The 24,461-nt window shown below is 55.5% G+C and overlaps 1 protein-coding gene across 1 annotated transcript in view; it reads right to left on the reverse strand.

The window, feature by feature from the left end:
- Window positions 1–60: 60 nt before the first annotated feature.
- LOC137313851 (CXXC-type zinc finger protein 1-like) overlaps window positions 61–24,461 on the reverse strand; it is a 31,488-nt gene continuing 7,087 nt past the window's right edge. Inside the window, exons 2-6 of the mRNA XM_067979599.1 lie at window positions 15,545–15,679; window positions 14,363–14,463; window positions 13,873–14,018; window positions 11,913–12,071; window positions 61–345 (exon numbers count right to left, since the gene is read on the reverse strand). Coding sequence (XP_067835700.1) covers window positions 61–345; window positions 11,913–12,071; window positions 13,873–14,018; window positions 14,363–14,463; window positions 15,545–15,549 — 696 coding nt within the window. The 5' untranslated portion in view covers window positions 15,550–15,679. The remainder of the gene's footprint in view (window positions 346–11,912; window positions 12,072–13,872; window positions 14,019–14,362; window positions 14,464–15,544; window positions 15,680–24,461) is intronic.

The raw sequence follows: 24,461 nt of genomic DNA on the forward strand, positions 1-24,461 counted from the left end.
TGGCAATGGGAAAGAGTGGAACGAATCGGACAGCTCTTCCAATGGGCCGAATGGCCTGCGTCATTCCGTGAAACTGGGCGACAGAGCTCTCAAAAGCCGACACACAGCTCTACAATACGGCCTGCCGGATAACCCGACGAACACGCACAGGGGGAGGGAGCGCGCCGCGAGAGGGCTGCTGACCTTGTTCTGGTCGCCGCTGCTGGGCGACGCCGCGTAGTCGTGGTACATCGGGGGCGCGGAGCCGCGCTCTCCGTCGTCCGACAGCGACTCGGGCTCCGTCTTCACCTGTGCCAGCTGCTCCTTGATCATCACCAGCTCGTCGTCCCTCACCCGCAGGAGTTTCTGGCAAAATAGAGCAGAGTTTAAGCGAGAGCTGGCTGGCGCCAAACTGGCACCTGCAGCTGAGAGAGAGTGAGAATGAGAGCGAGCGACAGCGGGAGAGAGAGAGAGAGACACAGAGAGAGGGAGAGAGTCTGTTTGCGTGTGAGCGAGTGAGTGCGTGCGTGCGTCCAGAGGCTCTGCTCAGTGCGGAGTCGATGAAGTGCAGCCAAAGTGTTAAGAGAGGAGAATAAAAAATAAAACTACCAGAGAGCACGGGGCGTGTGAACAAAATAATCTCTTTATTGTAGATGGTCTTTCTTTTTTTTTGTTTAAATGTTCTTTTTTTTCTCCCCCCGACAGAAGACGATACAGAATTTTGCTTTCGTTTCTGGCCGATTCGTACCAGGCGTGTCGGACGCAACGACTCTGGAGCGGCTGAACTAGCAAGCGAGAGCTGGGACACGGCCAGGGAAAGTAGGGAGGGAGAGGGAGGCGAAAGGAGAGAGAGCGGAGGGAGCAGGAAGGTGAAGTGAGGGTATATCGGCAGGGGGGGGTGAGATTATACAAGGACAACGCAGATAAGAGGAATGCGGAAAGCAAGGAGAGGAAGGAAAAGGCAGGGCAAAAATTAGGAGGGCGAGGGAGCAGGTACGCGGGGACAATTGAAGGGTGAGCGAGGGGAAGCGGGGAAAGGGAGGTGGGGAGGGAGAGGTGGGCGAGAAATGGGGACAGTTAAGGAGCGGTTAGGGGGAGAAAGGGGGGGGAAGCAGGGAGAGGAGAAGATAAGCCACAGGGGGGAGGGGAGAAAAGTGAAGGGGGCCACGGGGGGGGGGGGGGGGGGGGAAGAGGGGAGGAAAGAGGAGGCCACGGGGGGGAGAGGGGAGGAAAGAGGAGGCGCCACGGGGGGGGAGGGGGGAAAGAGAAGGAGGCCACGGGGGGGAGAGGGGAGGAAAGAGGAGGCCACGGGGGGGGGGGGAGGGGGGGAAAGAGAAGGAGGCCACGGGGGGGGGGGGAGAGGGGAGGAAAGAGGAGGCCACGGGGCGGAGAGGGGAGGAAAGAGAAGGAGGCCACGGGGCGGAGAGGGGAGGAAAGAGAAGGAGGCCACGGGGAGGGGAGGGGGGACAAAAAAGAGAAGGGGGGGGGAAAGAGAAGGGGCCACGGGAGAGAGAGAGGGGGCAGGAAAGCAAAGGTCAATGGGGGAGGGAGGAACAAGAGCGAGGGGAATGTGAACGAATAGCCATATCAGGTAAGTCAAACGCGGACATACTGGAGACTACAAATCATCAGAACAGGCCCTGCATGATTGGAAGGGCCTGGAACTCCCACACCGCCAGGGATTTAGCCCAGAGAAAGATTTACAGCTCCCAGCGGGCCGCAGCCCCGGTCACCGTCCTTCTGATGCTAAGAGGAGAGTTTTCCTGCCGACTCTCGCCGAGTACGATTCCTCAAGGCCTCCGCTGCCTCTCTCGAGTGGCAACTCCTCATCTGCGAGTGCCAGCTATTCTACCACAGGAGCGGCGCAGTAGCCAAGCCAGATCCTGACTGGTTTCTCCCCCCAATACCGAACACGGGGTGCCGAGGCCCACAGCAGCACCACCTAGCGGCTGCCCCTGGCGACCCTCAGGCAGCTCAACCCAAGATGGGGCTGGGACCTGGGATCGTCACTGGCCCTGGTGACTCATGTAAAGGGGCTGTTTATACTCATTCCAGGTATCACTTTCTCACCAGGGGGGGGGGGAAAGACACACACACACACACACACACACACACACACACGGGGGGGGGGGGGGGGGGGGAGGACACACACACACACACACACACGGGGGGGGGGGGGGGGGGGAGGACACACACACACACGGGGGGTGGGGGGGGGGGGGGGGGGGAGGACACACACACACACACACACGGGGGGGGGGGGGGGGGGAGGACACACACACACACGGGGGGTGGGGGGGGGGGGGGGGGAGGACACACCACACACACGGGGGGTGGGGGGGGGGAGGACACACCACACACACAGAGAGGGGGGGGGAGGACACACACACACACACACACAGAGAGGGGGGGAGGACACACACACACACACACACAGAGAGGGGGGGGAGGACACACACACACACACACACGGGGGGGGGGGGAGGGGGGGGAGGACACACACACACACGGGGGGTGGGGGGGGGGGGGGGGGGGGGGAGGACACACCACACACACACACACACACACACACACAGAGAGGGGGGGGAGGACACACACACACACACACACACACGGGGGGTGGGGGGGGGGGGGGGGGGGGGGAGGACACACCACACACACACAGAGAGGGGGGGAGGACACACACACACACACACAGAGAGGGGGGGGAGGACACACACACACACACAGAGAGGGGGGGGAGGACACACACACACACACACACACAGAGAGGGGGGGGAGGACACACACACACACACAGAGAGGGGGGGGAGGACACACACACACACACACACACACAGAGAGGGGGGGGAGGACACACACACACACACAGAGAGGGGGGGAGGACACACACACACACACACACACAGAGAGGGGGGGGAGGACACACACACCACACACAGAGAGGGGGGGGAGGACACACACACCACACACACAGAGAGGGGGGGGAGGACACACACACACACACACACACGGGGGGGGGGGAGGGGGGGGAGGACACACACACACACACACACACAGAGAGGGGGGGAGGACACACACACACACACACACACAGAGAGGGGGGGGAGGACACACACACACACACACACACGGGGGGTGGGGGGGGGGGGGGGAGGACACACCACACACACAGAGAGGGGGGGGAGGACACACACACACACACAGAGAGGGGGGGAGGACACACACACACACACAGAGAGGGGGGGAGGACACACACACACACACACACACAGAGAGGGGGGGAGGACACACACACACACACACACACAGAGAGAGGGGGGGGAGGACACACACACACACACAGAGGGGGGGGGGAGGACACACACACACACACACACACACACACAGAGAGGGGGGGAGGACACACACACACACACAGAGAGGGGGGGGAGGACACACACACACACACACACACAGAGAGGGGGGGGAGGACACACACACACACACACACAGAGAGGGGGGGAGGACACACACACACACACACACACAGAGAGGGGGGGGAGGACACACACACACACACACACAGAGAGGGGGGGGAGGACACACACACACACACAGAGGGGGGGGGGGGGGAGGACACACACACACACAGAGAGGGGGGGGGGAGGACACACACACACACACACACAGGGGGAGGACACACACACACACACAGGGGGAGGACACACACACACACACACAGGGGGAGGACACACACACACACACACACACAGGGGGAGGACACACACACACACACAGGGGGAGGACACACACACACACACGGGGGAGGACACACACACACACACACACAGGGGGAGGACACACACACACACAGGGGAGGACACACACACACACACACACAGGGGAGGACACACACACACACAGGGGGAGGACACACACACACACAGGGGAGGACACACACACACACACACACACACAGGGGGAGGACACACACACACACACACACAGGGGGAGGACACACACACACACACACACACAGGGGGAGGACACACACACACACACACACACAGGGGGAGGACACACACACACACACACACACAGGGGGAGGACACACACACACACACACACACAGGGGGAGGACACACACACACACAGGGGAGGACACACACACACACAGGGGGAGGACACACACACACACAGGGGGAGGACACACACACACACAGGGGGAGGACACACACACACACAGGGGAGGACACACACACACACAGGGGGAGGACACACACACACACACAGGGGGAGGACACACACACACACACACACACAGGGGGAGGACACACACACACACACAGGGGAGGACACACACACACACACACAGGGGGAGGACACACACACACACACAGGGGGAGGACACACACACACACACACAGGGGGAGGACACACACACACACAGGGGGAGGACACACACACACACAGGGGGAGGACACACACACACACAGGGGGAGGACACACACACACACAGGGGGAGGACACACACACACACAGGGGGAGGACACACACACACACACACACACACACACACAGGGGGAGGACACACACACACACACACACACACACAGGGGGAGGACACACACACACACAGGGGAGGACACACACACACACACAGGGGGAGGACACACACACACACACACACACACACACACACAGGGGGAGGACACACACACACACAGGGGGAGGACACACACACACACAGGGGGAGGACACACACACACACAGGGGAGGACACACACACACACAGGGGGAGGACACACACACACACAGGGGGAGGACACACACACACACAGGGGGAGGACACACACACACACACAGGGGGAGGACACACACACACACAGGGGGAGGACACACACACACACACAGGGGGAGGACACACACACACACACAGGGGGAGGACACACACACACACACAGGGGAGGACACACACACACACACACACACACACACACAGGGGGAGGACACACACACACACACACACAGGGGGAGGACACACACACACACAGGGGGAGGACACACACACACACAGGGGGAGGACACACACACACACGGGGAGGACACACACACACACAGGGGAGGACACACACACACACAGGGGAGGACACACACACACACAGGGGAGGACACACACACACACACGGGGAGGACACGGGGAGAACACACACACACACAGGGGGAGGACACACACACACACACAGGGGGAGGACACACACACACACACACACACAGGGGGAGGACACACACACACACACAGGGGGAGGACACACACACACACACACAGGGGAGGACACACACACACACACAGGGGGAGGACACACACACACACACAGGGGGAGGACACACACACACACACACAGGGGGAGGACACACACACACACACACAGGGGGAGGACACACACACACACAGGGGGAGGACACACACACACACACAGGGGGAGGACACACACACACACACAGGGGGAGGACACACACACACACACAGGGGGAGGACACACACACACACACAGGGGAGGACACACACACACACACACAGGGGGAGGACACACACACACACACAGGGGGAGGACACACACACACACAGGGGGAGGACACACACACACACACACAGGGGGAGGACACACACACACACACAGGGGGAGGACACACACACACACACAGGGGGAGGACACACACACACACACAGGGGGAGGACACACACACACACACACAGGGGGAGGACACACACACACACACAGGGGGAGGACACACACACACACACACAGGGGGAGGACACACACACACACACACAGGGGAGGACACACACACACACACAGGGGGAGGACACACACACACACACAGGGGGAGGACACACACACACACACACAGGGGGAGGACACACACACACACACACAGGGGGAGGACACACACACACACACACAGGGGGAGGACACACACACACACACACAGGGGGAGGACACACACACACACACAGGGGGAGGACACACACACACACACAGGGGGAGGACACACACACACACACACACAGGGGAGGACACACACACACACACACACAGGGGAGGACACACACACACACACACACACACACAGGGGGAGGACACACACACACACACACAGGGGGAGGACACACACACACACACAGGGGGAGGACACACACACACACACAGGGGGAGGACACACACACACACACACAGGGGGAGGACACACACACACACAGGGGGAGGACACACACACACACACACACACAGGGGGAGGACACACACACACACACAGGGGGAGGACACACACACACACACAGGGGGAGGACACACACACACACACACAGGGGGAGGACACACACACACACACACAGGGGGAGGACACACACACACACACACAGGGGGAGGACACACACACACACACACAGGGGGAGGACACACACACACACACACAGGGGGAGGACACACACACACACACAGGGGGAGGAGACACACACACACACACAGGGGGAGGACACACACACACACACAGGGGGAGGACACACACACACACACACACAGGGGGAGGACACACACACACACAGGGGAGGACACACACACACATCACACACAGGGGGAGGACACACACACACACACACACACACAGGGGGAGGACACACACACACACACAGGGGGAGGACACACACACACACACAGGGGGAGGACACACACACACACACAGGGGGAGGACACACACACACACACACACAGGGGGAGGACACACACACACACAGGGGGAGGACACACACACACACACACACAGGGGGAGGACACACACACACACACAGGGGAGGACACACACACACACACAGGGGGAGGACACACACACACACAGGGGGAGGACACACACACACACGGGAGGACACACACACACACACAGGGGGAGGACACACACACACACACAGGGGGAGGACACACACACACACACAGGGGGAGGACACACACACACACACAGGGGGAGGACACACACACACACACAGGGGAGGACACACACACACACACAGGGGGAGGACACACACACACACACAGGGGGAGACACACACACACACAGGGGGAGGACACACACACACACACAGGGGAGGACACACACACACACACGGGGAGGACACGGGGAGAACACACACACACACAGGGGGAGGACACACACACACACACAGGGGGAGGACACACACACACACACACACACAGGGGGAGGACACACACACACACACACACACAGGGGGAGGACACACACACACACACAGGGGGAGGACACACACACACACACAGGGGAGGACACACACACACACACAGGGGGAGGACACACACACACACAGGGGGAGGACACACACACACACACGGGGAGGACACACACACACACACGGGGAGGACACGGGGAGAACACACACACACACAGGGGGAGGACACACACACACACACAGGGGGAGGACACACACACACTCACACACACAGGGGGAGGACACACACACACACACACACAGGGGGAGGACACACACACACACACAGGGGGAGGACACACACACACACACAGGGGGAGGACACACACACACACACAGGGGGAGGACACACACACACACACAGGGGGAGGACACACACACACACACAGGGGGAGGACACACACACACACAGGGGGAGGACACACACACACACACACAGGGGGAGGACACACACACACACACAGGGGAGGACACACACACACACACAGGGGGAGGACACACACACACACAGGGGGAGGACACACACACACACAGGGGGAGGACACACACACACACACAGGGGGAGGACACACACACACACACAGGGGGAGGACACACACACACACACAGGGGGAGGACACACACACACACACACAGGGGGAGGACACACACACACACACACAGGGGGAGGACACACACACACACACACAGGGGGAGGACACACACACACACACAGGGGGAGGACACACACACACACACAGGGGGAGGACACACACACACACACAGGGGGAGGACACACACACACACACAGGGGGAGGACACACACACACACACACAGGGGGAGGACACACACACACACACACAGGGGGAGGACACACACACACACACAGGGGGAGGACACACACACACACACAGGGGGAGGACACACACACACACACACACAGGGGGAGGACACACACACACACAGGGGAGGACACACACACACACACACACAGGGGGAGGACACACACACACACACAGGGGGAGGACACACACACACACACAGGGGGAGGACACACACACACACGCAGGGGGAGGACACACACACACACACACACAGGAGGAGGACACACACACACACACAGGGGGAGGACACACACACACACACAGGGGGAGGACACACACACACACACACAGGGGGAGGACACACACACACACAGGGGGAGGACACACACACACACAGGGGGAGGACACACACACACACAGGGGGAGGACACACACACACACAGGGGGAGGACACACACACACACAGGGGGAGGACACACACACACACACAGGGGGAGGACACACAGCACACAGGGGGAGGACACACACACACACACAGGGGGAGACACACACACACACACAGGGGGAGGACACACACACACACACAGGGGGAGGACACACACACACACACACAGGGGGAGGACACACACACACACACAGGGGGAGGACACACACACACACACAGGGGGAGGACACACACACGGGGGGGGGGGGGGGGGGAAGACACACACACACACACCGGGGCGGGGGGGGGGGGGAGGACACACACACACACACACACACGCAGAGGGGAGGGGGAGAGACACACACACACACACACGCAGAGGGGAGGGGGAGAGACACACACACACACGCAGAGGGAGGGGGAGAGACACACACACACACACGCAGAGGGGAGGGGGAGAGACACACACACACACACACGCAGAGGGGAGGGGGAGACACACACACACACACGCAGAGGGGAGGGGAGACACACACACACACACGCAGAGGGGAGGGGGAGACACACACACACACACGCAGAGGGGAGGGGGAGAGACACACACACACACACGCAGAGGGGAGGGGAGACACACACACACACACGCAGAGGGGAGGGGGAGAGACACACACACACACACGCAGAGGGGAGGGGGAGACACACACACACACACGCAGAGGGGAGGGGGAGAGACACACACACACACACACACACACACAGACACACGCAGAGGGGAGGGGGAGAGACACACACACACACACGCAGAGGGGAGGGGGAGAGACACACACACACACACACGCAGAGGGGAGGGGGAGAGACACACACACACACACACACAGACACACAGAGGGAAGTTAGACCTCGTAAAAAAAAAGAGGGAGGTCAATAAACACGTACCCCGAACTGTGTAGTGGCAGCTTCGGCTGGTAACAGAATCGGGGAACAGAACAGGAGAGGGAAGGAGGATGTGCAGGAGGGGAGAAGTGGGGGGGTGGGGGGTGGAGAGGGGGTGCCGGGGAAAGAGAGGCACAAAGAGCAGAGGACGACAGCTTGTTCATTCTCGAAAGTGGGTCCCAGCTCAGCCCAACGACATGCACCAAGTCCTTCGAGAGCGCCTCGCAAAGAGGGCCCGGCCTCCAGCTCCCCGAGGGGCCCGGCCTCCAGCTCCCCGAGGGGCCCGGCCTCCAGCTCCCCGAGGGGCCCGGCCTCCAGCTCCCCGAGGGGCCCGGCCTCCAGCTCCCCGAGGGGCCCGGCCTCCAGCTCCCCGAGGGGCCCGGCCTCCAGCTCCCCGAGGGGCCCGGCCTCCAGCTCCCCGAGGGGCCCGGCCTCCAGCTCCCCGAGGGGCCCGGCCTCCAGCTCCCCGAGGGGCCCGGCCTCCAGCTCCCCGAGGGGCCCGGCCTCCAGCTCCCCGAGGGGCCCGGCCTCCAGCTCCCCGAGGGGCCCGGCCTCCAGCTCCCCGAGGGGCCCGGCCTCCAGCTCCCCGAGGGGCCCGGCCTCCAGCTCCCCGAGGGGCCCGGCCTCCAGCTCCCCGAGGGGCCCGGCCTCCAGCTCCCCGAGGGGCCCGGCCTCCAGCTCCCCGAGGGGCCCGGCCTCCAGCTCCCCGAGGGGCCCGGCCTCCAGCTCCCCGAGGGGCCCGGCCTCCAGCTCCCCGAGGGGCCCGGCCTCCAGCTCCCCGAGGGGCCCGGCCTCCAGCTCCCCGAGGGGCCCGGCCTCCAGCTCCCGAGGGGCCCGGCCTCCAGCTCCCCGAGGGGCCCGGCCTCCAGCTCCCCGAGGGGCCCGGCCTCCAGCTCCCCGAGGGGCCCGGCCTCCAGCTCCCCGAGGGGCCCGGCCTCCAGCTCCCCGAGGGGCCCGGCCTCCAGCTCCCCGAGGGGCCCGGCCTCCAGCTCCCCGAGGGGCCGGCCTCCAGCTCCCCGAGGGGCCCGGCCTCCAGCTCCCCGAGGGGCCCGGCCTCCAGCTCCCCGAGGGGCCCGGCCTCCAGCTCCCCGAGGGGCCCGGCCTCCCGCCAGGCCACACGAATTCCAACGAACACACCTCTGGCACGGAAGCAGGATGAAAAATCCTCTCCTCCTTCTCCCCGGACCAAAATAAAAATAATGTCTCCCGTGCATTTTAACTCTTCCCCCCCCTCTCCGCCCAGGTACTTTCCCCTTTAAGCATGGCCCTGCCCCGGAGGAGGTGGGGTGGGTGGGATGGTGATGACAAGTAACAGGAACACTGGCCTCCAGAACTCGACCCCACAGTGTGTTGTGAAGAGATAGGCAGGTGTCAGCCTGGCGATGGATTAAGGGTAAGCAAGCATGCCATTAAGGTATGGAGGGGGGGGTAGAATTTCTCGTGCCAAACCGCAGCGGATGGAATCGCCCTGATCCCGTAGCGTTCTCAACTAAGTGCCGGGAGAGCGGGTGGGAACGGCGGATTGCTCGGGGTTGAGGGGAGGGGGGAGGCCCGAGCGGAGAGATCCAATTGCAACGTCTGTATACGATACCTGTTCAATCCGGGTTACGTCAGGGAGGGGGGAGGGGGAGGAGGAGAGGGGCGGCCGAGCACGAGGGATGGCAGCGAGTCTCGTCAAGAGCTAGACGTCAGCGAAGTGAGGGCTGGTTACGGGAGATATGGCGGGGAGGGGGTTGCCGGGGTGGGGGCGTAACCTTTTTTCCAATGAAGCTCGGAAGATTACTGCAGTTAGAGAGAGTCTACAGTGCACTGTACGAGTGACGGAGCCAGATCTTAACATGGACGTACCACTGCCCCCCCTGGCCAACGCCTGCGAATACGGCAGGTCAAAGGGCACAACCACCCCCCCACTCTCGCTCCGAGAAGGCGGATACCATCAAACCAACGTCAAATACCCACCTTCTGAAACCGGTCAGGAGCACGGCCCCTTTTGCGCTCGAAAGAAACAGCCACGTGACATCAAGAGCACCCCCCCTCACCGCCTCTGTCGTCAACCCCCGCCCCCCCCCCCCACCGGCACGAGGGGCCGGGGGACAAAGCTTCTGATCAGCCGCTCCCCACGGGGAAGCGGCTAGCTCTCAGCATCTCAGCCGCGCTCACCTCCCCGCCCCACAGCAGCAGGCACCCAGCCCCGTGGGTGGCGGAGAGGGGGGGCATAAAGTAGGGTTCATAAACAGCAGGCAGCGTCCTTCAAACTCTAGTCCCTTGCCCCCTCCCTCCATATAAGACCATCGGTTGATTCCCGAACAGATTCACTCAATACCAGAAACCCCCCCCTCAAAAAACTTAACCACCTCTAATGGGGGGAAAGCAAGCGAACCAGATGGCATCACATTGACCGCAATTCTTACAGGAGGGCCGAACGGTGGACGAGAGAGCGGCAAACACAAACGCGGACCCTCGCCCGCCCAGAGAGGAGGCGATGGGAGTCGCCCCCTCCCGCCCACTTACCCGTGCTCGGATCTCGCACTGCCGCAGGCGGCATTTCTGGCGAATCTTGTTGGGGCCCCCGAACTTCTTCATGTCCTTGCAGAAGTCGCACTGGCCGCAGTCCTCTGTCCGGCGGCACGCCTCGCACTCCCCGCACATGCGCGCCGATCTCTTTATTTGCTTAATGACGGGGAAAGTTGGGGAGGGGGGGGGGGGTTGGAGAGAAAGGGGGGAGGGGGGAGACAGAAACAGAAAGAAAGGGTTTAAAAGACGGTTGACGCAAAACAGGACGCAGCGAAACCTCAACTCCTGCGCGACTTGGGGACAATCGAAAACGGCAGCGGTAACGGTACGTGCGGAGCTAACTTTGGGTGGGGAGGGGGGGAATTGAATTACAGAGAATTTACAGCACAGAAACAGGCCATTCGGCCCAACTGGTCTATCCCGGTGTTTATGCTCCACACGAGCCTCCTCCCTCCCTACTCCATCTCACCCTATCACCATCTCCTTCTATTCCTCTCTCCCTCATGTGTTTATCGAGCTTCCCCTTAAATCCATCGATTCTATTCCCCTCGACCGCTCCCTGTGGGAGCGAGTTCCACATTCTCACCGCTCTCTGGGTAAAGAAGTTTCTCCTGAATTCCCTGATTCCCTGCCTGAAAGCAGATTCAATAGTAACTTTCAAAAGGGAATTGGATAAATACTTGAAAAGGAAATAATTTTCAGGGCTACGGGAAAAGAGCAGGCGGGGGGGGGGGGGGGGGGGGGGGGGGAAGACACTAATCAGATAGGTCTTCCAAAGAGCCAGCACAGGCACGATGGGACGAATGGCCTCCTTCTGTCGTGTATGTAAACTGGTGGTGTGGGGGGAAGAGGGAAGTGTTTATTAAGCAATATAGAACTCTACGACAGAAGTCCTTTGGACCTGTGGAGTGAACAGGAATGACCCAAAGCCTCTTATTGACCGCTGATGGCGAATGAACTGCATGCACAAGTCACAAACTATTACAAGTGGGTTTATCTGTCAGACCAGCATTCAAGACAAGGTCATGGGGAGTCTGTGCTGGACGGCACTGCTTAACGTTACGGCCTGCCTCAGCGACCCGCGCTTCAAACTAATTCACCGGCCCCACTAGTCACAAGGCAGACTAGGGGGATTAAAAAACACCAACGGGATTCTGACCGGACGGTCACCCACGTGGAAACCGGAGGGAATGTTCCTCTCTGAACGGAAAGAAATAGCTGTTCCCTCTCCGTTAATTCACGGGGTCCCCAGGAAGGCGGAGGTCTGATAGGTGGAGAGTGGGACCGAGGTGAAGCCTTGCCGATCGCAGGGAAAACAGGCACGGAGAGGAATTTCACCCCAATCTGTTTGAGGAAGGGTCTTTACTCCCATTACCACTCAACTGGACACGTGAAAGCATCACGGCAAGTAGGTACAAGGCCCCGGGGCTGAGTGCGGAACGTGGGAAGGCCATTCAGCCCCTCGAGCCATTCAATTAGACCGTGGCTGATCTGTATCTTAACTCCATCTTACCCGCCTTGGTTCCGTAACCCGTAATAAAAATCAATCAATCTCAGTTTTGAAAGCTCCAATTGACCCCCAGCATCCACAGCCTTTTTGGGGGGAGAGTGTTCCAGATTTCCCCCTCCCCTTTGTGTGAGGAAGTGCTTCCTGACATCACCCCTGGCTCTAATTTTAAGGTTCTGCCCCCTTTGTTCTGGACTCCCCCCACCAGAGGAAATAGTTTCTCTCTCTCTCTCGACCCTATCGAATCCTTTAATCATCTTAAACCCCTCGATTAGATCACCCCTTAATCTTCTACACTCGAGGGAATACAAGCCCAGTCTGTGCGACCTGCCCTCGTAATTTAACCCTTTTAACCCCGGTATCATTCTGGCGAATCTGCGCTGGACCCCCTCCAAGCCGATATATCCCTCCCGAGCTCACGAGACACACACTCGACCTGCCGGTCCTTACATTTGCTGCCACTTTCCGCTTGTCCATTCGCATCTCGCTCTGCTCTTTCCTCTTCTCCAGCTCCGCCTCGCCGTCCCGCTCTCGTTCCTTCTCTTTCTCCTTCGTCTTCTTCTGACGGTATTTGATGGCGAGCGTCGGGTCGTTAACTGGAGAGAAGCAAAAAGGGGGGGGGGGGGGGGGGGGGCAGAGGCTGGTTAATAAATGAAAGGGGGCTGCTCCCTCGGGACCAGGGGCGGGACGATTCACTGCTGGGGGCGCGACAGACAGACCGGGGGTTGGGCACAGACAGACAGACACGGGGGGCGCCGCAACAGACGCGGTGGGGGGTCCACACGACAGACTGCTAAATATGTTACAGCTAAAGTCGCTCGAGTTGTTTTGTGCTGCAAAATGAGATTGATAGCGGTCAGCTCGGGGATCCTGGAGCCAGCACAGCGAGTAAGACCAACACCTCCCCGCACCTCCTCCCCACCGCCGGCCGCGGCCTCACCTCGGCACTGCTGGCAGTACCACTGCCGGATGCCTTTGGCCATCTTCTCGGTGATCTGGATGCAGCTGCCATGGAACCACTCGTTGCACTTGTCACAGCCGCTGTCCGGGGTGGGGGGGGGGGGAAAAAGAGAAGAGAAGGTTACACAGTGAACGGGACGGCCCCTCCGTCTCCCCCCACCTCGCCATCCAGCGCCTCGCCCTGGCCGCTGCGAACGGACCCAGAACGGCGCCGCGGCGGCCAAGCTATTTGACCGCGGGGGGCATCAGAAGCTAGTCGAACGTCCGGGCTGCAGAGGGTCACCTGGGGGTGGGGGTAAGAACTCTAGCCCGGGGCGGGGAGCCGAAGTCAATCGCAGTAGCCCTAGCATCCTCCACTCCCCCACCCCATTTCACCCGTTCAGGAGCGTGACCAGGCAGGGTCAGTCCCGGGTCACGTTGGGCTTTGGAAGAGGGGTTCACTGCTGCTCGAGGCTGTCGTCACAAGAAACTCTTTCCACTGGCGGGAGGGTCGGTAACCAGAGGACACGGATTTAAGATAAATCGGCAAAGAGCCAGAGGCGGAGATGTGGAGAATTTGTTTTTTTATATATAAACACTGCGAGTTGTTCTGATCTGGAACGCGGTGCCTGAAAGGGCGGGGGAAGCAGGTTCAATATTAACTATCACACACCCTCCCCATGCCCCTAACGCTCCATTGCCGGGGGCAGCCGATCCACTCACTACCATGCCACCAGGGGTCCGGCGACACTAGCTATTCAGGAACGGTGGCCACCCTGTGAGGCCCCGCCTCTGCCCTGCACCGTCCGGGCACAGCGACCGGTGTGTCCCCTGCGGGAAGGGGCTGCACGCCAGGACGACACCTCCCACCCCAAGTAACCAAAACCCTTCTGATATCTGACCCCCTGCCAAGGGGTTGGGTTCAGTGGCGCCTCTCGGAGGGGTGGGGAGAGGGGGTACTGAATAACCCACACCTTCAGGTCTGGCTGCTTTAAACAAAAAGGGGCAGAAACGAAACGCAGAGCGAGCGAGAGACAGTGAGCGAGAGACAGCGAGCGAGAGACAGACACACACACACACACACATCCCTCCTCCTTGTAGTTAAGGACTTTTGCACGGAGATGAAAACGGAGCGAGAGAACGCCCAGGTCGAACCTCAACTCCCCCCACCCCGGTCACTCACATCATGAAGCAGTTGATGTCAGGCCGCCGGCAGATGCATGCAGTAGACGGGGGCGCTGGCCGCGTCAGGGTCCGTCAGTTCCAGGTCTTCCAGCCGAGCAGCCTCCAGGCTCACCGAGTCACTTGCCGCGGCGTCCTGTCAACAGGGAACGGAAACCACCGGTCAGGTCGCTGTAAACATGTGAACGGGGGGAGGCCATTCAGCCCCTCGAGCCTGTTCCGCCATTCAATTGGATCATGCCTGAGCTGCACTGTAACTCCGTCTACCCGCCTTCACTCCATATCTCTCGATGCCCAACAACAATCCATCGATCTCAGTTTTGAATTTTCCAATTGACCCACAGCCTTTTTGGGGGAAGACCCCCCACCAGAGGAAAGAGTTTCTCTCTCTCTCTGCCCATTCAAATCTTGTAATCATCTGAACACACAGGCCGCTCCGCACCCTCCCCAAACACACACAGAGCCCACCGTCCCCCACTCCCCCCAACACACACACAGAGCCCACCGTCCCCCACTCCCCCAAACACACACACAGACCCCACCGTCCCCCAAACACACACACAGACCCCACCGTCCCCCACTCCCCCAAACACACACACAGACCCCACCGTCCCCCACTCCCCCCAAACACACACACAGACCCCACCGTCCCCCACTCCCCCCAAACACACACACACAGACCCCACCGTCCCCCACTCCCCCAAACACACACACAGACCCCACCGTCCCCCACTCCCCCAAACACACACACAGACCCCACCGTCCCCCAAACACACACACAGACCCCACCGTCCCCCAAACACACACACAGACCCCACCGTCCCCCACTCCCCCAAACACACACACAGACCCCACCGTCCCCCACTCCCCCCAAACACACACACAGACCCCACCGTCCCCCACTCCCCCCAAACACACACACAGACCCCACCGTCCCCCACTCCCCCAAACACACACACAGACCCCACCGTCCCCCACTCCCCCAAACACACACACAGACCCCACCGTCCCCCAAACACACACACAGACCCCACCGTCCCCCCAAACACACACACAGACCCCACCGTCCCCCACTCCCCCAAACACACACACAGACCCCACCGTCCCCCACTCCCCCCAAACACACACACAGACCCCACCGTCCCCCACTCCCCCCAAACACACACACAGACCCCACCGTCCCCCACTCCCCCAAACACACACACAGACCCCACCGTCCCCCACTCCCCCAAACACACACACAGACCCCACCGTCCCCCACTCCCCCAAACACACACACAGACCCCACCGTCCCCCACTCCCCCAAACACACACAGACCCCACCGTCCCCCACTCCCCCCAAACACACACACAGACCCCACCGTCCTCCACTCCCCCAAACACACACACAGACCCCACCGTCCCCCACTCCCCCCAAACACACACACAGACCCCACCGTCCCCCACTCCCCCCAAACACACACACAGACCCCACCGTCCCCCACTCCCCCAAACACACACACAGACCCCACCGTCCCCCACTCCCCCAAACACACACAGACCCCACCGTCCCCCACTCCCCCCAAACACACACACAGACCCCACCGTCCCCCACTCCCCCCAAACACACACACAGACCCCACCGTCCCCCACTCCCCCAAACACACACACAGACCCCACCGTCCCCCACTCCCCCCAAACACACACACAGACCCCACCGTCCCCCACTCCCCCAAACACACACACAGACCCCACCGTCCCCCACTCCCCCCAAACACACACACAGACCCCACCGTCCCCCACTCCCCCAAACACACACACAGACCCCACCGTCCCCCAAACACACACACAGACCCCACCGTCCCCCAAACACACACACAGACCCCACCGTCCCCCACTCCCCCAAACACACACACAGACCCCACCGTCCCCCACTCCCCCCAAACACACACACAGACCCCACCGTCCCCCACTCCCCCCAAACACACACACAGACCCCACCGTCCCCCACTCCCCCAAACACACACACAGACCCCACCGTCCCCCACTCCCCCCAAACACACACACAGACCCCACCGTCCCCCACTCCCCCCAAACACACACACAGACCCCACCGTCCCCCACTCCCCCAAACACACACACAGACCCCACCGTCCCCCACTCCCCCAAACACACACACAGACCCCACCGTCCCCCACTCCCCCAAACACACACACAGACCCCACCGTCCCCCACTCCCCCCAAACACACACACAGACCCCACCGTCCCCCACTCCCCCCAAACACACACACAGACCCCACCGTCCCCCACTCCCCCAAACACACACACAGACCCCACCGTCCCCCACTCCCCCAAACACACACACAGACCCCACCGTCCCCCACTCCCCCCAAACACACACACAGACCCCACCGTCCCCCACTCCCCCCAAACACACACACAGACCCCACCGTCCCCCACTCCCCCAAACACACACACAGACCCCACCGTCCCCCACTCCCCCAAACACACACACAGACCCCACCGTCCCCCAAACACACACACAGACCCCACCGTCCCCCAAACACACACACAGACCCCACCGTCCCCCACTCCCCCAAACACACACACAGACCCCACCGTCCCCCACTCCCCCCAAACACACACACAGACCCCACCGTCCCCCACTCCCCCCAAACACACACACAGACCCCACCGTCCCCCACTCCCCCAAACACACACACAGACCCCACCGTCCCCCACTCCCCCAAACACACACACAGACCCCACCGTCCCCCACTCCCCCAAACACACACACAGACCCCACCGTCCCCCACTCCCCCAAACACACACACAGACCCCACCGTCCCCCACTCCCCCCAAACACACACAGACCCCACCGTCCCCCACTCCCCCAAACACACACACAGACCCCACCGTCCCCCACTCCCCCAAACACACACACAGACCCCACCGTCCCCCACTCCCCCAAACACACACACAGACCCCACCGTCCCCCACTCCCCCCAAACACACACAGACCCCACCGTCCCCCACTCCCCCAAACACACACACAGACCCCACCGTCCCCCACTCCCCCAAACACACACACAGACCCCACCGTCCCCCACTCCCCCCAAACACACACACAGACCCCACCGTCCCCCACTCCCCCAAACACACACACAGACCCCACCGTCCCCCACTCCCCCCAAACACACACACAGACCCCACCGTCCCCCACTCCCCCCAAACACACACACAGACCCCACCGTCCCCCACTCCCCCCAAACACACACACAGACCCCACCGTCCCCCACTCCCCCAAACACACACACAGACCCCACCGTCCCCCACTCCCCCAAACACACACACAGACCCCACCGTCCCCCACTCCCCCAAACACACACACAGACCCCACCGTCCCCCACTCCCCCAAACACACAGCCCTCGCTGTCACATCTCGCCTTGACCTCAGGGATTTCAAGCCATGATCTTCTGACTCAGAGACTGACCAATCCAAGCTGACAGACCCGCGGGTGTCTCTCGACACGTTTCTCTTTCTGGACGTATAGAATTGTAAACAATTTTACAACACCAAGTTATAGTCCAACGATTTTATTTTTAATCCCACAAGCTTTCGGGGGCTTTCCCCTTCCTCAGGCGGTGTCCACACCGCCTGAGGAAGGGGAAAGCCCCCGAAAGCTTGTGGGATTAAAAACAAAATCGTTGGACTATAACTTGGTGTTGTAAAATTGTTTACAATTGTTAACCCCAGACCATCACCGGCATATCCACATCATAGACGTATAGATGTAGATAGGCGTATAGATGTACATATTTATATATACACACACGTGTGTGCATGTGTATACGTGTGTTTATAGATGAGAGTACATGGATCGATACATATGTATATAGATCTATACACGCCTATATATGTGCGGATACAGACACCGCGAGTTACGCGCGGATCTGTAGAATTATAGAATGGTTACAGGCTGGAAGGTGGCCATTCGGCCCATCGAGTCTGTTCTGGCTCTCTGCAAGAGCAATCCAGTTAGTCCCATATACGCACAGATACACTATATATATACACACACACATATACACACACACCTCCGTATACCCGCAGATACATATATATATATATATATATATATACACACCTCCGTATACCCGCAGATACATATATATATATATATATATATATACACACACCTCCGTATACCCGCAGATACATATATATATATACACACACCTCCGTATACCCGCAGATACATATATAAATATACACACACCTCCGTATACCCGCAGGTACATATATAAATATACACACACCTCCGTATACCCGCAGATACATATATATATATATACACACACACACACCTCCGTATACCCGCAGATACATATATATATATACACACACCTCCGTATACCCGCAGATACACATATATACACACACACCTCCGTATACCCGCAGATACACATATATACACACACACCTCCATATAACCGCAGATACATATATATATATATACACACTCCTCCGTATACCCGCAGATACATGTATAAATATACACACACCTCTGTATACGTGCAGGTACATATAGTATATGTCTCCGTATACGCGCAGGTACATACAGATCGCTATCCGTGCACCCGCGAGCACATATAGACTATATATATATATATATATATATCTCCGTACACCCGCAGATACATATAGACTATATATATATATCTCCGTACACCCGCAGGTACATATAGACTATACATATATATATATCTCCGTATACCCGCAGGTACATATATACTATATATATATATATATAAATATATATATATCTCCGTACACCCACAGATACATATAGACTATATATATATATATATATCTCCGTACACCCGCAGGTACATATAGACTATATATATATCTCTCCGTACACCCGCAGGTACATATAGACTATATATATATATATCTCCGTACACCCGCAGATACATATAGACTATATATATATCTCTCCGTACACCCGCAGATACATATAGACTATATATATATATATCTCCGTATACCCGCAGATACATATATACCATATATATATATCTCCGTACACCCGCAGGTACATATAGACTATATATATATATATCTCTCCGTATACCCGCAGGTACATATAGACTATATATATATATATCTCCGTACACCCGCAGGTACATATAGACTATATATATATATCTCCGTACACCCGCAGGTACATATAGACTATACATATATATATATCTCCGTATACCCGCAGGTACATATATACTATATATATATATATATAAATATATATATATCTCCGTACACCCACAGATACATATAGACTATATATATATATATATATCTCCGTACACCCGCAGGTACATATAGACTATATATATATCTCTCCGTACACCCGCAGGTACATATAGACTATATATATATATATCTCCGTACACCCGCAGATACATATAGACTATATATATATCTCTCCGTACACCCGCAGATACATATAGACTATATATATATATATCTCCGTATACCCGCAGATACATATATACCATATATATATATCTCCGTACACCCGCAGGTACATATAGACTATATATATATATATCTCTCCGTATACCCGCAGGTACATATAGACTATATATATATATATCTCCGTACACCCGCAGGTACATATAGACTATATATATATATCTCCGTACACCCGCAGGTACATATAGACTATATATATATATATATATATATATCTCCGTACACCCGCAGGTACAGATAGACGATATATATATATATATATCTCCGTACACCCGCAGATACATATAGACTATATAAAAATCTCTCCGTACACCCGCAGATACATATAGACTATATATATATATCTCCGTACACCCGCAGATACATATATACTATATATATATATCTCCGTACACCCGCAGGTACATATAGACTATATATATATATATCTCTCCGTATACCCGCAGGTACATATAGACGATATATATATCTCTCCGTACACCCGCAGGTACATATAGACTATATATATATATATCTCCGTATACCCGCAGGTACATATAGACTACATATATATATCTCTCCGTACACCCGCAGGTACATATAGACTATATATATATATCTCCGTACACCGCAGGTACATATATACTATATATATATATATCTCCGTACACCCGCAGATACATATAGACTATATATATATATATATCTCCGTACACCCGCAGATACATATAGACTATACATATATCTCTCCGTACACCCGCAGATACATATATACAATATATCTCTCCGTACACCCGCAGATACATATAGACTATATATATATATCTCCGTAACACCCGCAGGTACATATAGACTATATATATATATCTCCGTACACCCGCAGGTACATATAGACTATATATATATATATCTCCGTACACCCGCAGATACATACAGACTATACATATATCTCTCCGTACACCCGCAGGTACATATATACTATATATCTCTCCGTACACCCGCAGATACATATAGACTATATATATATCTCCGTACACCCGCAGATACATAGAGACTATATATATATATCTCCGTACACCCGCAGATACATATGGACTATATATATATATATCTCCGTACACCCGCAGGTACATATAGACTATATATATATATCTCCGTACACCCGCAGGTACATATAGACTATATATATATATATATATCTCCGTGCACCCGCAGGTACATATAGACTATATATATATCTATCTCCGTACACCCGCAGATACATATAGACTATATATATATATCTCCGTACACCCGCAGGTACATATAGACTATATATATATCTATCTCCGTATACCCGCAGATACATATAGACTATATATATATATATATATATCTCCGTACACCCGCAGGTACATATAGACTATATATATATATATATATATATATATATATCTCCGTACACCCGCAGATACATATAGACTATATATATATATATCTCCGTACACCCGCAGATACATATAGACTATATATATATATATCTCCGTACACCCGCAGATACATATAGACTATATATATATATATCTCCGTACACCCGCAGATACATATAGACTATATATATATATATGTCCGTACACCCGCAGGTACATATAGACTATATATATATATATATATCTCCGTACACCCGCAGATACATATAGACTATATATATATCTCTCCGTACACCCGCAGATACATATAGACTATATATATATATCTCCGTACACCCGCAGATACATATATACTATATATATATATCTCCGTACACCCGCAGGTACATATAGACTATATATATATATATCTCTCCGTATACCCGCAGGTACATATAGACGATATATATATCTCTCCGTACACCCGCAGGTACATATAGACTATATATATATATATCTCCGTATACCCGCAGGTACATATAGACTATATATATATATATCTCCGTACACCCGCAGGTACATATAGACTATATATATATATCTCCGTAACACCCGCAGGTACATATAGACTATATATATATATCTCCGTACACCCGCAGGTACATATAGACTATATATATATATATCTCCGTACACCCGCAGATACATATAGACTATACATATATCTCTCCGTACACCCGCAGGTACATATATACTATATATCTCTCCGTACACCCGCAGATACATATAGACTATATATATATCTCCGTACACCCGCAGATACATAGAGACTATATATATATATCTCCGTACACCCGCAGATACATATGGACTATATATATATATATCTCCGTACACCCGCAGGTACATATAGACTATATATATATATCTCCGTACACCCGCAGGTACATATAGACTATATATATATATATATATCTCCGTGCACCCGCAGGTACATATAGACTATATATATATCTATCTCCGTACACCCGCAGATACATATAGACTATATATATATATCTCCGTACACCCGCAGGTACATATAGACTATATATATATCTATCTCCGTATACCCGCAGATACATATAGACTATATATATATATATATATATCTCCGTACACCCGCAGGTACATATAGACTATATATATATATATATATATATATATATATATATATCTCCGTACACCCGCAGATACATATAGACTATATATATATATATATCTCCGTACACCCGCAGATACATATAGACTATATATATATATATCTCCGTACACCCGCAGATACATATAGACTATATATATATATATCTCCGTACACCCGCAGATACATATAGACTATATATATATATATGTCCGTACACCCGCAGGTACATATAGACTATATATATATATATATATCTCCGTACACCCGCAGATACATATAGACTATATATATATCTCTCCGTACACCCGCAGATACATATAGACTATATATATATATCTCCGTACACCCGCAGATACATATATACTATATATATATATCTCCGTACACCCGCAGGTACATATAGACTATATATATATATATCTCTCCGTATACCCGCAGGTACATATAGACGATATATATATCTCTCCGTACACCCGCAGGTACATATAGACTATATATATATATATCTCCGTATACCCGCAGGTACATATAGACTATATATATATATATCTCCGTACACCCGCAGGTACATATAGACTATATATATATCTCCGTACACCGCAGGTACATATATACTATATATATATATATATATATATATATATATCTCCGTACACCCGCAGGTACATATAGACTATATATATATATATCTCCGTACACCCGCAGGTACATATAGACTATATATATATATATCTCCGTACACCCGCAGATACATATAGACTATATATATATATATATCTCCGTACACCCGCAGATACATATAGACTATATATATATATATATCTCCGTACACCCGCAGATACATATAGA

Source organism: Heptranchias perlo, unplaced genomic scaffold, assembly GCF_035084215.1.
Source record: "Heptranchias perlo isolate sHepPer1 unplaced genomic scaffold, sHepPer1.hap1 HAP1_SCAFFOLD_489, whole genome shotgun sequence".
NCBI classification, from domain to species: Eukaryota; Metazoa; Chordata; class Chondrichthyes; order Hexanchiformes; family Hexanchidae; genus Heptranchias; species Heptranchias perlo.